Source organism: Gracilinanus agilis, chromosome 4 (assembly GCF_016433145.1).
Source record: "Gracilinanus agilis isolate LMUSP501 chromosome 4, AgileGrace, whole genome shotgun sequence".
Classification (NCBI taxonomy): Eukaryota; Metazoa; Chordata; class Mammalia; order Didelphimorphia; family Didelphidae; genus Gracilinanus; species Gracilinanus agilis.
The window spans coordinates 226,507,049-226,519,921 of record NC_058133.1 but is presented as its reverse complement, the minus strand read 5'-3'; the positions used below and the strand labels follow the sequence as shown (position 1 = coordinate 226,519,921).

The following is a 12,873-nucleotide window of genomic DNA, read 5'->3' as shown; positions in this document are numbered from 1 at the left end:
ATAGATGTCCAAATAAATCAATATGGATGAACTGTGAACTCACCAGCCAGATGAGATTTCAAAAAGACATGTAAAGAAGATAGCAGCATAGGCAAGGGTTAGAAGATGAATATAAAAACATGACATTGTCCCATAAATATAGTGTCAGGAATTCTGAAAATGGTTTGAAATTATCTAGATGACCTAGATGACCAAAAAAGGGTAATTAAAAAAAAACACAATAGAAAAAAAAGATTAAATAAGAACTCTGATTGCTTCTTGGGGATGGATGAAACAAAATATTAATTGATAACAGAAAGAAGTCAGGACTTTACAATTCTAATTTTCTTTTATGTTTTCTCACAAAGAAAATGAACTTTGAATTGAAAATAAGAAAGTAAAAAATTTCTAACAAGGAGTTGATGCCCAAGAGGAATAAGGAAATAGTAAGAACATGGCTTGATGTCCATGATCAATTGGAGTCCTAGGGCCAAAATGGACTCCTTCCTCAGGTTCTGAAGGAAGTGCCAGATGTGATGGCAGAACAACTCTCAATGGTATTTGAAAACCCCCAGAAAATGGGAGAGATATCAAGAGGACTAAGGAAGGACAAATTTAAAAATTAAAAAAAAAAAAAAGGTGGGGAGGCAAAGTGAACTGTCTGTAGACTATAGATAAGCAAATATGACTGACTCCTGGGGAAGCTCTAGAATGACCAGAAGAGGGCAACAAGAAGGGTAAGGGGCCTGGAGTCCATGTCATGAGAGCATTAGTTGAATTAACTGGGGATGTTTAACCCAGGGAAGTGAAGACTTGGGGTGGGGGGTGGGGGAGAAGGAAGAACACATGACAGCTTCAAAAAGGGCTATCATGTGGAAGAGAGATTAGACTTGTTCTGCTTGGCTCCATAGGGCAGAAACAGAAACAATGGGTTGAAAGTTGTAAAGAGATAAATTTAGATAATATCAGGAAAAATTTCCCAACAAAGCTTTCTAAAAGTGAAATGGGATGCCTCAGGCGGCGATGGGCTCCCCTCCCACCTGCAATGGAGGTCTTAAGAGTAGGCTAGATGACCCATATTGAGCATGTTATAACAAGGATTATTTTGGTGGATACAAGTTAGGCTGGCCATTGAGAACCCTTCCAACTCTGACTATTCTGTGATTTCCAAGTATCTCAACTCAGTGAAGGGAGAAGAGGTGGCTTAGGGCACTGTTAGCCTCAGTGGGACACATGTGTAGGTCCAAGGGACATTAAGAATAGAGCAAGAATGTGAGCCTGGTAGTGTGAGATGAGGTGGAAGAAAGGAGGAAGGCAAAGAATCTGCAAGGGGTCATCCTCTCCTGTGCTGGCCATAAATCATTTCCACATCCTAACTTCATTTAGCTCCCACTGCTAAGCATTCCCAGCAGCTTGCTTGGTTCTAGCCCTTGTTGCTGGGCCATCTTTTGTACATCAAAACCCATATGCATGAGGAATTGGATTATGTTCATCTCTTGACCTGTAAACTGGTCTCGGATGGTGGGACAGGATGGGTTACAGTGGGGCCAGGGGCAATTGTCAATTAGGTGGATGGGACAGCCTTTCAGGGGGGGTGCCTTGCCATTTTTGCTGCTTTCGTGAAGACTGCGGTCCCAGCAGTGAAGTGCCCGGGGTAGTGAGGTCCCCTTCACTTGAATGTCGGTCCAGTGGCTGCAAAGATTGAGGCACACAGATAGGGAGAGGGGTTAGAAGAAAGCTGGGTGAGGAGAAGGGCCTTAGGGAAGCCTATAAATTGAGGCCTCGTACAAAGTAGGGGCAACCGAATTGAATTGTTGTACTGAAACACTTACTTTCGGATGATGATCTCATGGGATAGACAAGCAGGGGCAAAGCTAGCCCTGTGTTGGGAAAGGGAGATATGATTAGTGCTTATCACTCACCCACTGGTACCAACTTCACCTCCCTTCTCACTACAATGGTACTCTGATGTCCATTCTATCATCCAAGTTATTCAGCCTATTTCTTATGCCCTTTTACTAGCTCTTATCCCTTATGTGTAGAATCACAGATTTGGGGCTAGAAGGTACTTTAGAAGTAACCTAGGGGCAACTAGGTGGCTCAGTGGATAAAGAGCCAGGCCTATAGATAGGAGATCCCAGGTTCAAATGTGGTCTCAGATACTTCTTAGCTGTGTGACCTGGCAAGTCACTTAACCCCAATTACTTAGCCCTTATTGCTCTTCTACCAATACTTAGTATTAGTATTCTCAAGGTTGCACAGCTAATAATTGATAGATCTACGATTTGAATTTGGGTCTTCTGACTCCAAATCCAGTATCCTTTATGTTACAAAGCTGTCATCAACTTTATCTTAAGGTAAGTACTTCTATATCCTTGAAGGTTCTTGCTTCCTTTGCTTGACCACTCAGGAATGAGATGGTGGATGATCTGGGTATGGTGTCTAGGATACTGGGGTTGGTTTCAAGTCCTTCTTGGCCTTGAGCCTCCTGTATATGCCATTCCTCCTACTTCCACCACTACCATGCCAAAGACACTCACGACACATCCTTCAATGTATTCCGAAGCTCCCGGCCAAGGTTTTGGATATAGAGCCATTGCCCTTCTTGTACAGGCTGCCCAGTCAGGTGCACATTGTCCACAGTCAGTTGGGCTTCATCAAACAGCCATTGTACCACGAACACAGGGCCTAGGACAAGGCAGGAGTACATACTGGCTCAGAGGATGGTCTTCCCCACCAAGATTCCCCTCTTACTTTTCCTCAGAGGCAACTCGAGGTATTCTTTCCTAATCCCCTACTAACCTTCTCCAACCCAGTATGAGGGGTAGGAAGTTCTTTTTGTTCTCTACCTACAACTCACATTATTCCCACCTTTGGGTTCTTACTTTTGCCCTACACCCATCTCTTAGAAGGCTTTCCTATCTCCTTTCGGACAATGTGTATCCTCCACTTGCATCATAATCTGACTCTGAAGACTCATCTTCTCAGGAAGTTTTCCCTGTTTAACCCTATCTCATTTTGATTACTCCTTTATCCTGCATCCCAGCCTCCGTATTTATGTATGAAAACCCACTTATTTTAGGCTAGAGAACCCTAGAACCCTGGAATGTCTGAACTTGAAGGCATCTAATGCAACTCCTTCTTTTGACCAATGAGGAATAGAAGCAAAGATAAAGTGATTGTGCTGGGTCACACAGCTAGTTAAGTGATAGAACTGATACTTAAAACCAAGGTTCATGACTAAATTCAAGTGTTCTTTCCATTCTACCATGAAACATCTCTCATACACACAGAACATTAGTGTTGAAAGAAAACTTAGAGAATGAGTAGCTTAATCCTATGGCAGTGCCAGAGTCAGCTCTAACTGACTTGTTGGAGCTTACTGTCTTTTTATTGTGAGCATTTATACCTTGGAAATGGGCAATCACTACAAATTGCTCTAAAATCATTGCCTAAGCTCAGCCTAAATGTGTAATAGAAGGCTCAGGGAATAAAGTCATCACCGAATTAGAGGCCTAATGACTGAAGGTCAATGACAATAAGAATAATTGTTGTTGAGTCATTTCTAACTCTTTGTGACCCCAATTTGGGATTTTCTTGGCAGAGATATTAGAGTGGTTTGCCATTTCTTTCTCCAGTTTATTTTACAGATGAGGAAATTGAGGCAACCAGAATTAAGTGACCTGCTCAAGGCTATCCAGCTGGTATCTGAAATCAGATTTGAACTTCTGAAGATGCCTTCCTGATTCCAAGCCCAAGGCTCTACCACTTTGCCAGCAAGCTGCCTCAATAATAATCATAAAAATAATAGCTAGTGTTTATACAATGCTATAAGGTTTGCAAAGCACTTGACATCCATTATCTCAGTTGAGCCCCACAGTACCCCAGCTAATATTATATAAGTCCTACAATTCCCCCCAATTCCTTCTACAATATCCTAAGTAGCTATTATGCAGCTCCCTGCTTCCAATCACCAGGAGCTCTACCAGAGGACTAAGCCCTTTTTTGGGACAGCTCCAGGTGCTACCAATTTTCTCTGTTTTTGTTTGTTTTTAAATCCTTACTTTCTGTCTCAGCAAATACTCTAAAAAAGAAAAGCAAGGGTTAGGATGGGTGTCTGAGATTTGAACTCAGGTCCTCCTGACTCCAGCCTGGTTCTCTAGCCACAGTGCTACCTAACTGCCCTCTGATTCTTTATAAGTATGTACAAACTCCTTTAGGCTTACTGGCCTCTTTAACCAAATAGTTCACATCCTATCTTAGATACTTCCTAGCTGTTTGGCTCTGGGGACACACAGAAATTCTTTGAGCCTTAGTTTCCTTATATGAGAAATGGAACCAGTAATACCTAGAGTATTCAACTTGTAGGTTTGTAGTAAGCTTCAAATGATAATGTACACTAAAGTACTTTTCAAACTTTTAAGTACTATATAGATTTAGTTATAGATAATGATAAAAACAAAAACAACAATAAACTTTCTAAGGCTATAAATTGAAAGTAGAAGCTACAGATCCACATTAAATTCCTCACAGGGAGCTCCCTACAGCAACCAAATCATATGTCCCTTTAAAAAAATGAATAAAAAATGAGTGTGGCATAGTGGGTAGAAGGCTGTCTTAGAACCTGGAAGACTTGAGTTCAAGTTCTGCCTCTAACATATACTCATTATGTGACCTAGGGTAAGTTATTTAACCTCTTAGGAAACTATCTAAGATAATAAATTATAAATGAATTGCCTATATGCATCAATGGAGGGAGTTTTCATTGTAGGACTCCCTTCTACACCATGGAAATTACAAGTCTGGATTAAAGAACAAAACAAAACAAAACAAAATAAAACACCAATCCCATACCAAACAAACTAAACAAAACCTAGACTGTCAGCTCCTTTAGGATAGGGACCAAGTCTTTTCCTTCCTCTGTATCCCTTCAATACAAGACAATGTACACAGTGAGTACTGACTCTGTGCTGACTATGAGCCCCACTCCAAAATCCCAGAGCTTAGTCTCTCAGCTGCTTACTTCTATTTTGAATTTTCAGGGGGAGAAAATAGAGGGCTTTGGGGTCTTTTGCCATCATACCTTCTCCTAAGCCCCAAGCTCCCACCCCCACTCACAGCGCAGGGTAGGGTAGATTTTGTATCCGAAGAAGCAGTTCCACTCCTCGCCTTCCTTGAACTGTAGCCGGCAGCGCTCGGGGACGACCCCGTTCCAGTACCTGGAAGGCCAGGAGCTTTGGAATCAGGCCAGCTCTTGGAACCTCTTCCAATCCCTCAACTGTGGGATGGGGGAAGGAAGATCCCACAAAGGGTGATAGGTAGGTACATTTCCCTCTAGTTGACTGCCCACCTGGACTCATGCCACCATGATTGGAAGTGATCCATCATTCCATGGGCCATTCACTGGGGCCATGGGCCTAACACAGCACTCTCCCAAACCCAAAAAACTCATCTATTGGAGTCTGTACCTGATTCAGTCTTTAGTACTGCTAAGAGTGTCCCTTTAGGCTCTCATCCCTGATCTAGACAGGAAATGCAAGGCATTTCCAACTCCTAGTTCTGGGTTGGGGTATTATCATTCAAGTTCCAGCTGCATCATGGGCTAGTTGGAGCCTCAATATTGGGGAACGAGGGTTCAAAGGGCAGTAATGTCTGATATTGGGGATAAGGAAGGGGTCTGGGAATGTATAACAGGTGTCAATATCTTGGTTGGGTAAGAGAGGAGGGCAAGAGGAAGCTGTCACCTGATCCCTCGTCGAATGGCTTCAGTGGGTGCACAGGTGATGGTGTCAATGCAATCTGTTCGACGGTACTGCCTGTTGTCCAGGAACCAACCAGAGTCAGCCAGGCCTCGAACTTGGATGGCTGAATAGCCCAGAGCCTCTAACTGTTCTGCAACCCGGTCCACATTCAGAAGAACCCCAGTGCCCCCAGCACTACAAGTGAGGGAGAAGACACATGGGTAACTGATATAGCCACATAAAGTAAACAAGGTCATTTCAAAAAAGTTCATTTAGCAATGGAGTAATTTCATAGTTTGATGTCATTTATTTTAAGAGAGCCATTAGAAAGAGCCCTGAATCTGACAATAGTGGTCCTAGCATTAAATTCTAAATTGATCTCACTCACTACTTGTATGAATTTGGACAAGTTGATTCCCGTCACCATGCCTGTTTCCTCTCCATAAAATGACAGTATTGGACAACTATCTCCAAGAAGAAATATGAGTAGAAAATCACCACTCTCTCCTTTGCAGAAGTAGGATGCCCATAGATGTGGTACATTGCACATATTTTCAAACTTTTAAAATGTATTGATCAGTTGTACTGATTTTTTTCCTCTTCTTTTTTCTTGAAAAATATTGTTGTATGGGATGGCTCTCTAGAGTGGGGAGAGGGACTCTGGGAAAAATTTTGATAATATAAAAAAATCAGTCAACAAGCATTTATTAAGTGTCTATTATGTTGGGGCAGCTAGGAGGCTGATAGAAAGCCAGGCATGAAGATCTTGAATTTGAATCTGGCCTCCGACACTTCCTAACTGTGTGACCCTGAGCAAGTCACTTAACCCTTATTGCCTTGCCCTTACCACTCTTCTGTCTTGGAACCAATACTTAGTTTTGGTTTGAAGGTGGAAGATAAGAATTTTCAAAGTATCTATTATGTGTCAGGCACCATACTAAGGACTGAGAATACAAATACTATATCTATATAAATAAAATTTATTAGGAAAATAGGATTAGACTACATGATTTCTATTATACCTTTCAACTCTAAATCCAATGATTTTATGATCTCTCTCTTTATTCTTTCTCTTTCCCTCTCCCTTTCCCCTCTCTCTTCCAACACAAATCCTGCTCTCTTCACTTCTCCCATCCCATACTCTCTAAGAACTTATTCATATCTAGTATTGTGTTTCTTCTCTGAAGTAAGGCTGTGTGAGAAAGTGAAAAGAGCACTGTCCTGGAATGGGGAGACCTGGATTCCAGTCTAAGTTTTCTGTCATTTACTAGAAGGATTCCTTCTTCTGGGCCTATTTTCTCATTTGTAAAATCAGAGAGTCAAATAAGATGATCTCTGAAGCCCTGTGAAAATATGCAAGTTTCTTATAGGTCTAAAGATGCAAGCTCTTTGACATTTTCAGGGTACACAAATTCTGAGGATTATATAGTTCGCAAACTAAGGTTCATTGTGGGGTCACATGCTTAAAAAAAAGGTCATTAATCCTAACTGGTGTGCTTACCTGGAGTAGTCAGTCAATTGGATAGAATACCTTAAAAAAAGGGCTTTTACTGAGATGACATCACAAGAATAGTAACATAAATAACATACAATAAATTTAGCATATGCCTTAAAAAAATAAAACTCTGTGACGCAAAGTATTTGAGCTTGGCTAGATGGTGTCTTTCTCCCTACGTGACCTCAATTCCCCTACCCTACTCCACCCCCAATCTAAGGCAAAGCTTGGGATGGCTACTAGCTCTTGGCAGTCATTCCCCTTGCTGACTATATATTCTGTCCCCTCCTCTGTGTTAGCCTCATGCTCTTTAATAGGGTACTCACCTGCTTCCAGCCAAGAGCAATACCTTGGCATTGGTCAACCCTTTGCCCAGGAGTTCTCGAACCACCTCCTGGATAATGAGGGCCCCCATAAAAGCATACTCATCTGTAAATCAGAGGAAGTATCTCTTCTTTAGGGAAGTATTACTATTATTGGGAAGGGAGAGAATGAAGCTTTCCTCTCCTCCCCAACAACGAAGGACCTGGTCTATAAGACTCATATGTTTAAGTTAGGTATTTTGGAGAACTGGGATCTTTGGGAATTTCAAGTGTGGGTGGGCAAAGCTCATATCTTGAAGATAAAACCATACCTATTCACTAGGGAGAACCCTGCTGCACAAAAGTCAGGACCTCTGGTATAATGAGCTTCTTACTTAAAGGAGGAAGATAGAACTAGGGGCAAATACCCAAGAAGGTATTTAAAGGGATTCTATGGCTAGGACTAGGGAAATCAGGGCTGGGTCAGAATGACCATGGCAGGAAGGGAAAGAGGGAGAAAAAGGAGGGAAGAAAGAAAGGGAAGAAGAAGGGGAAGAGTACTCACTGGTTTCAGACTTGGATGAGGCTCCACTCCAGACATCACTGGAGCAGTAGGGGATAAAGCTGCAAAAGAAAACATTGATAAGATTGGCAAAAAGTAGTGTTTTCCTACTCCAAATTGTGACACCTCCCCAGGGAAGCTAAAGTTCTGATTTCTATTGGGCATATGTCTAAAACTTCTCAACGCTGTGACTCTACCCCATCTCCCCTAGGGAATAACTCCTCTTCCCCATACTTATCCCTTACACCATGTTGGCATTCCACCAATGTGGATTCTCCTCTGGTTGAGATGAGAGGATACCAGTACCTAGAGGAGAAGAGAGAAAAACAGTGGAACTTTTGGTCAGGCTTAAAGATCTAGACAGAAGGTATATATTGACACTATAAGGAGAGGTTGACTTGGGCCCTAGCTAGTGGGGTATTAGAACAGGTGGTACCTCTAGCCTAAGACAAATACTAACTGTGTAAGTGTTAGAGAACAGAAAGTTAAATCACTCTGTCTTTGCTTCATTAACTTTATCAAAGAGTTTTTGCAATCTTATAGAAGTTTAGGAAATACAGCAGACTAGGAATGAGGGAGAGGGACTGTGCAGATAGAAATGCTTCTCTGAGGACCTAGAGAGAAGCCCTTTTGGACAGAATAGTTTAAGAAGTTAGTCATTAGAGTGCTTCTATTTACTTATGACAAAGACCTCAAAATGTAAGATGCTTTCCTTTCATAAAGGGAGGCATTAATAGGATCACATAGCAAATCAATGATAGGACTGTAACCAGCCAATTCTCTTGCTTCCCCATACACTACCCATGAGAGAAGCCATGGAGTCAAGACTAGACAGTGGGGAGTAACATAGTACCATCTCTTTTTCAGAGAGATAAGAAAGAAAAAGATCAGGCAAGAGAGAATGGCAATGGGACTAAGGTTTGGCTATGGGGAAAGGAGGACATGATAGAGGTTCAGATTTCAAGGAGAATGGTAGAAGGGAAGTTTGGGACTAATAAAGAGAGAATACATGATAAGGAGGACAAAGGGAAAGGGGGCCATGCAAAATGAAAAGGGGGGTGTGACTGCTGACCTGTGCGAGTTCTAGGCCAGTCTTTGGAGCTCATAAGGCGTCTCATGGTGTCATATCGAGAATCACAATTTTCCCGGTTAAAGCAATACCAGCCACCTGCCAGGTGAGACATATATTCAATACTCTTCGATTTGGGCCAGCGATCTGCCCCTTCTACAATAAGGCCCTCCCTCATTGTCATTTTTCATCCCCTTTAGGTTCCCCAGTTCTTAGAATCTTTTTTTCTCTTATTCATTCCATTCCTTTCCCTGCCCTCCCCCACCACCATTCAATATTGGAACCCACCTTCCAAAAATAGCAACCAGCGCCGGCTGCCCTTAGACTCCTTGAGGTAGTAACTGTAAAAGAAAAAGGGTTGATAGGTCAACTAGGCAACTAGGTCTTCCCTGATCCTCCACGACCCTGGGATGCCAGGTAGGAAAGGGTTATTCCACCTGTTACTAAATCAAAGCTGTCTTGTGCCACACGAGGGCGCAAGAGACTAGGTAAACCTGAAGCTTAAAAACACACAAGCAAGGATTTGGAATGTAAAGAAACAGGTCTCTTGGGGCTAGTCTAAGGGAAGAAGCCAGGGCAGGTCCAGGTTCCTTACACTGAAGAGGGCAGAGCCAGCTCAAAGGAAGAATTGTTGAGGAAAGACAAAGAGGTATCACTGTTGCAATGAAAAGAACCCAGGAGAGGCAATCCAGAACTTTTATTCCCATGCCAGCTCTGAAACAAACTTGTGACCTTGGGTAATTCACTTGACCTCTGTGGTCCAGTTTCCTTAGCTGTGAAAATAAAAAAAGATGATACCTTGTTCTTTATGCCCTACACTTGTGATGGAAACTTAAGAATATTCTAAAAAGTTGTGTGCCACTTTGTAACACTGTCACTAGGGGAAGGAGGCAAGGTGTACCCACCACATTAACTTCTAACCACCCTAGAGTAAAACTGGAGAAGGGATGAGATGAATGGTTTGAGTATCCTAGTCAGTCAGAGAGGTAGTTAGGAAGAACCAACATAATCCTGAGGGAAGAAAAGTTGGGGGCTATAGGATGGAAAAGAATGAGGAAGAGTTAGAACCAGGAACCCTGGTTCAGTTTTGCTCACTGAACTCATCACCATCCTTTCCCTCATGGCTACTTGTGTGCTGTGTCCCATGCTATTGCCATGTGTATGTCCAGTCTTTTCTCTCCCCTCCCACTCACACCCCCATTAGCCAGGGATCTCTGCCAGGGTAGTGACAATGTCTCCTCCTCCTCCTACCTCCAGTCCCCAAGGCTCTGCACTCCATGGTTATTCAATTCATGGGTTTAATAGACATTTGGTAAATAGCTGTTGATCATGATGGTCGCTAATTCACTACACAATCTTCAGCAAGTTACTTTACCTCTAAGCCTTGTTTTCCGGCTTTCAGGACATAGATTCCTATCGTAGTTTCCTTCCATTCTCTTCTAGGTTCTAGGTAATGGCATCTGCCTCTCCCCGACCCCAAATACACACAATCACATTCTCTCATTCTAGGATAAATAATGTCCCCAATGTCAGTTACATAGTATACCCATGGTATTGGAATCTCTAGACTCCAACTGAAGTCAACACATTCAAAGGCTTACTATGTATACTGTGCTAGACCCTGGGGATACAAAGACAGTGGATCACCTTCTTTTTCTGGGTACTCATTAGCCAGGTGGACTAATGAGCCAGTTTTTAGACAAGGGGATGCCCCTATGACTGACTTCTCTATAATCCTCTCATTTCTTCATGTGGAAAGGGACTATCTTGGAATTCTTTCTACAAAGCTGAACCTGATTATATTTCTCTTTCCTCCTTAATCATCTTTTTGGTGCCATATATTGGAGTAGAAAAAGGAAGATGAATTGAAGGTTCAGGACTTATGATACTTTAACATCCAGGCCTTCTTGTGCTACGATGGATTTTGAGGCATCAAAGTCTAGGATTTTTCCTTAAATATCAGAAGAATTGAGAAAAGTCTGAGGGATGTCTTTCTACCTGGAGTCTTTTCCAAGAGAAGAATGGGCTTAAACAGGACCTTAGGGGAGAGGACTTCCTCACTTTCTCTTCCCTCCTTCTTGAGGAAAAACTCCAGGGTCTCTAAAATAGAACGGACCAAAGTCTTCTGCTACTACAAAATAGATTGGGGGTGAGTGGGTGGAGGGAAGAGGAGGATGTATGGGGTGGGGGGAGTGGGGGCAGAGACTACGATGTGGGATGGGCTGAGATCCTGCTTCTGTTCCCTGGTAGTTTCCTTTGGAGAGAGCAGGATGAGACAGAGAGAGGAGAGAAAGGTAAACCTGTATCCACCTGCAGCGGAAGGGAGTGGAGTTGGGAAAGGGCTGCAAATTAAGGAGAGGTGAATGTACAATTTGTCCCGGCCGGAAAGGCCTGGAGAGATTGAAACAGTGGGGCTGAGGGAGTGGGAAGAGAAGAGAGAAAGAGAGGGGGTCCAGAATTTGGAGTCACTTACCCTGCGGGGCTGCCGTCATTACAGGTCACCGAGGTGTTGAGCAGGAGGTGAAGCCGCAAGTCCTCATCCAGCTTTTGCGCCGAACAGGGATACAGGGACTGTGCCAGACTCTTGATCTGAGACATAAAGCTGTCCATGTTGCCCTCCACAGCCGTAAAGTCCAGTGGGAAGCTCTCCACTGGCTGCCCTGCCACCTCGCCGAGCTCACGGCCGGGAAGCGCCTGGGGTTGGGGCTGGGGCTGGGACTGAGATGAAGGCGGCTGCTGCTGCTGCTGCTGTTGCTGCTGCTGCTGCTGACCACGCCGTCTCCAGGGCTTCCTTCCCTCACTGCCTGGGCCCCAGTGCAATAAGCCCAAAAGGAGAAGCACTCGCACCGCTCTTTGGCCCATGCCAGCGCTGGTCCTGTTTTTCCCGGCCACCTGCAGGGGAAGCGGATCAGCCGGTGAGCCCCAGCGGACTTTGATATCCGAATCCTGGCACCTCAAGGCCAACGGATCCTAGGCTGTAGTCCTTCTGCCCTGGACTCTGAGGCTCCAGCTAAATCCCTGATCTTCCGAAGAAACTGTCCTTCTCAAGGTGCCCAGCCCCACTCTGCCCCACTGTATCTCTGGTGGGCTCTAGGAGCTGCGCTGCACTGGCTGCTAGGCGTCGAAACGATCGTCGTGGCCCAGGGCTGGGTCCCCTGGACCCTTGCTGTGCCTGAGCACAGGGTAGCCTCTACTTGGGCTGGGTTGGGTTGGGCTGGGCTGGGTTGGGCTGGGCTATCCCAGGCAGATGCTTACTCTCTTCCCGCACCCTGCTCCCGGCTCCCTACTCCCAGCTCCGCTAGAGAAAGGCAGCTCTGGGTCTGGGTGCTTTGGCTCGGTCCTGCTCCAATGAGCGGCGGGGGCAGAGCCTGGGCGTAGTTTGCGGGGCCCGCGGCTGAACCGGTGCCCACGCGTTAGAAGTACAGCCGCCGCCTCCCGGGCCTTCACGGAGCTCAGGGGCGGGTGTGTATGGGGGAGGGGGGTCTGGGGTGGGGGTGGGGGGGAGGCGGTGATCTCGCTTTTTTCTAGGCGGAGGCATCGTCTTTTCTTTCCAAACCGCAAACATGACAGAGGGGGCCTGGATTACCCCGCCGTGACCGCCGGAGGCGCTCCGGGCTCGGTGTGGGGCAGCGCGGTTGTGGCTCCCAGCTCTGCCACAGCAGCTCCCATTAAGGGAAAGCCAGCCAGGCGCCTCTCCCTTCTCCGCCCCTCCCCCACAGGGGAGT

At 44.7% G+C, this 12,873-nt stretch overlaps 1 protein-coding gene across 1 annotated transcript; it reads right to left on the bottom strand.

The window, feature by feature from the left end:
• Positions 1-1,361: 1,361 nt before the first annotated feature.
• Positions 1,362-12,025, bottom strand: NOTUM (notum, palmitoleoyl-protein carboxylesterase). The gene is made up of 11 exons (XM_044675785.1): positions 11,622-12,025; positions 9,437-9,489; positions 9,152-9,247; positions 8,325-8,385; positions 8,083-8,141; positions 7,542-7,644; positions 5,724-5,915; positions 5,098-5,198; positions 2,520-2,667; positions 1,812-1,859; positions 1,362-1,671 (listed from the first exon to the last, which is right to left on the bottom strand). Exons 1-11 carry the CDS (start codon positions 12,008-12,010, stop codon positions 1,362-1,364), a joined length of 1,560 nt encoding a protein of 519 aa, XP_044531720.1. The 5' UTR covers positions 12,011-12,025.
• Between the last annotated feature and the right edge of the window lie 848 nt (positions 12,026-12,873).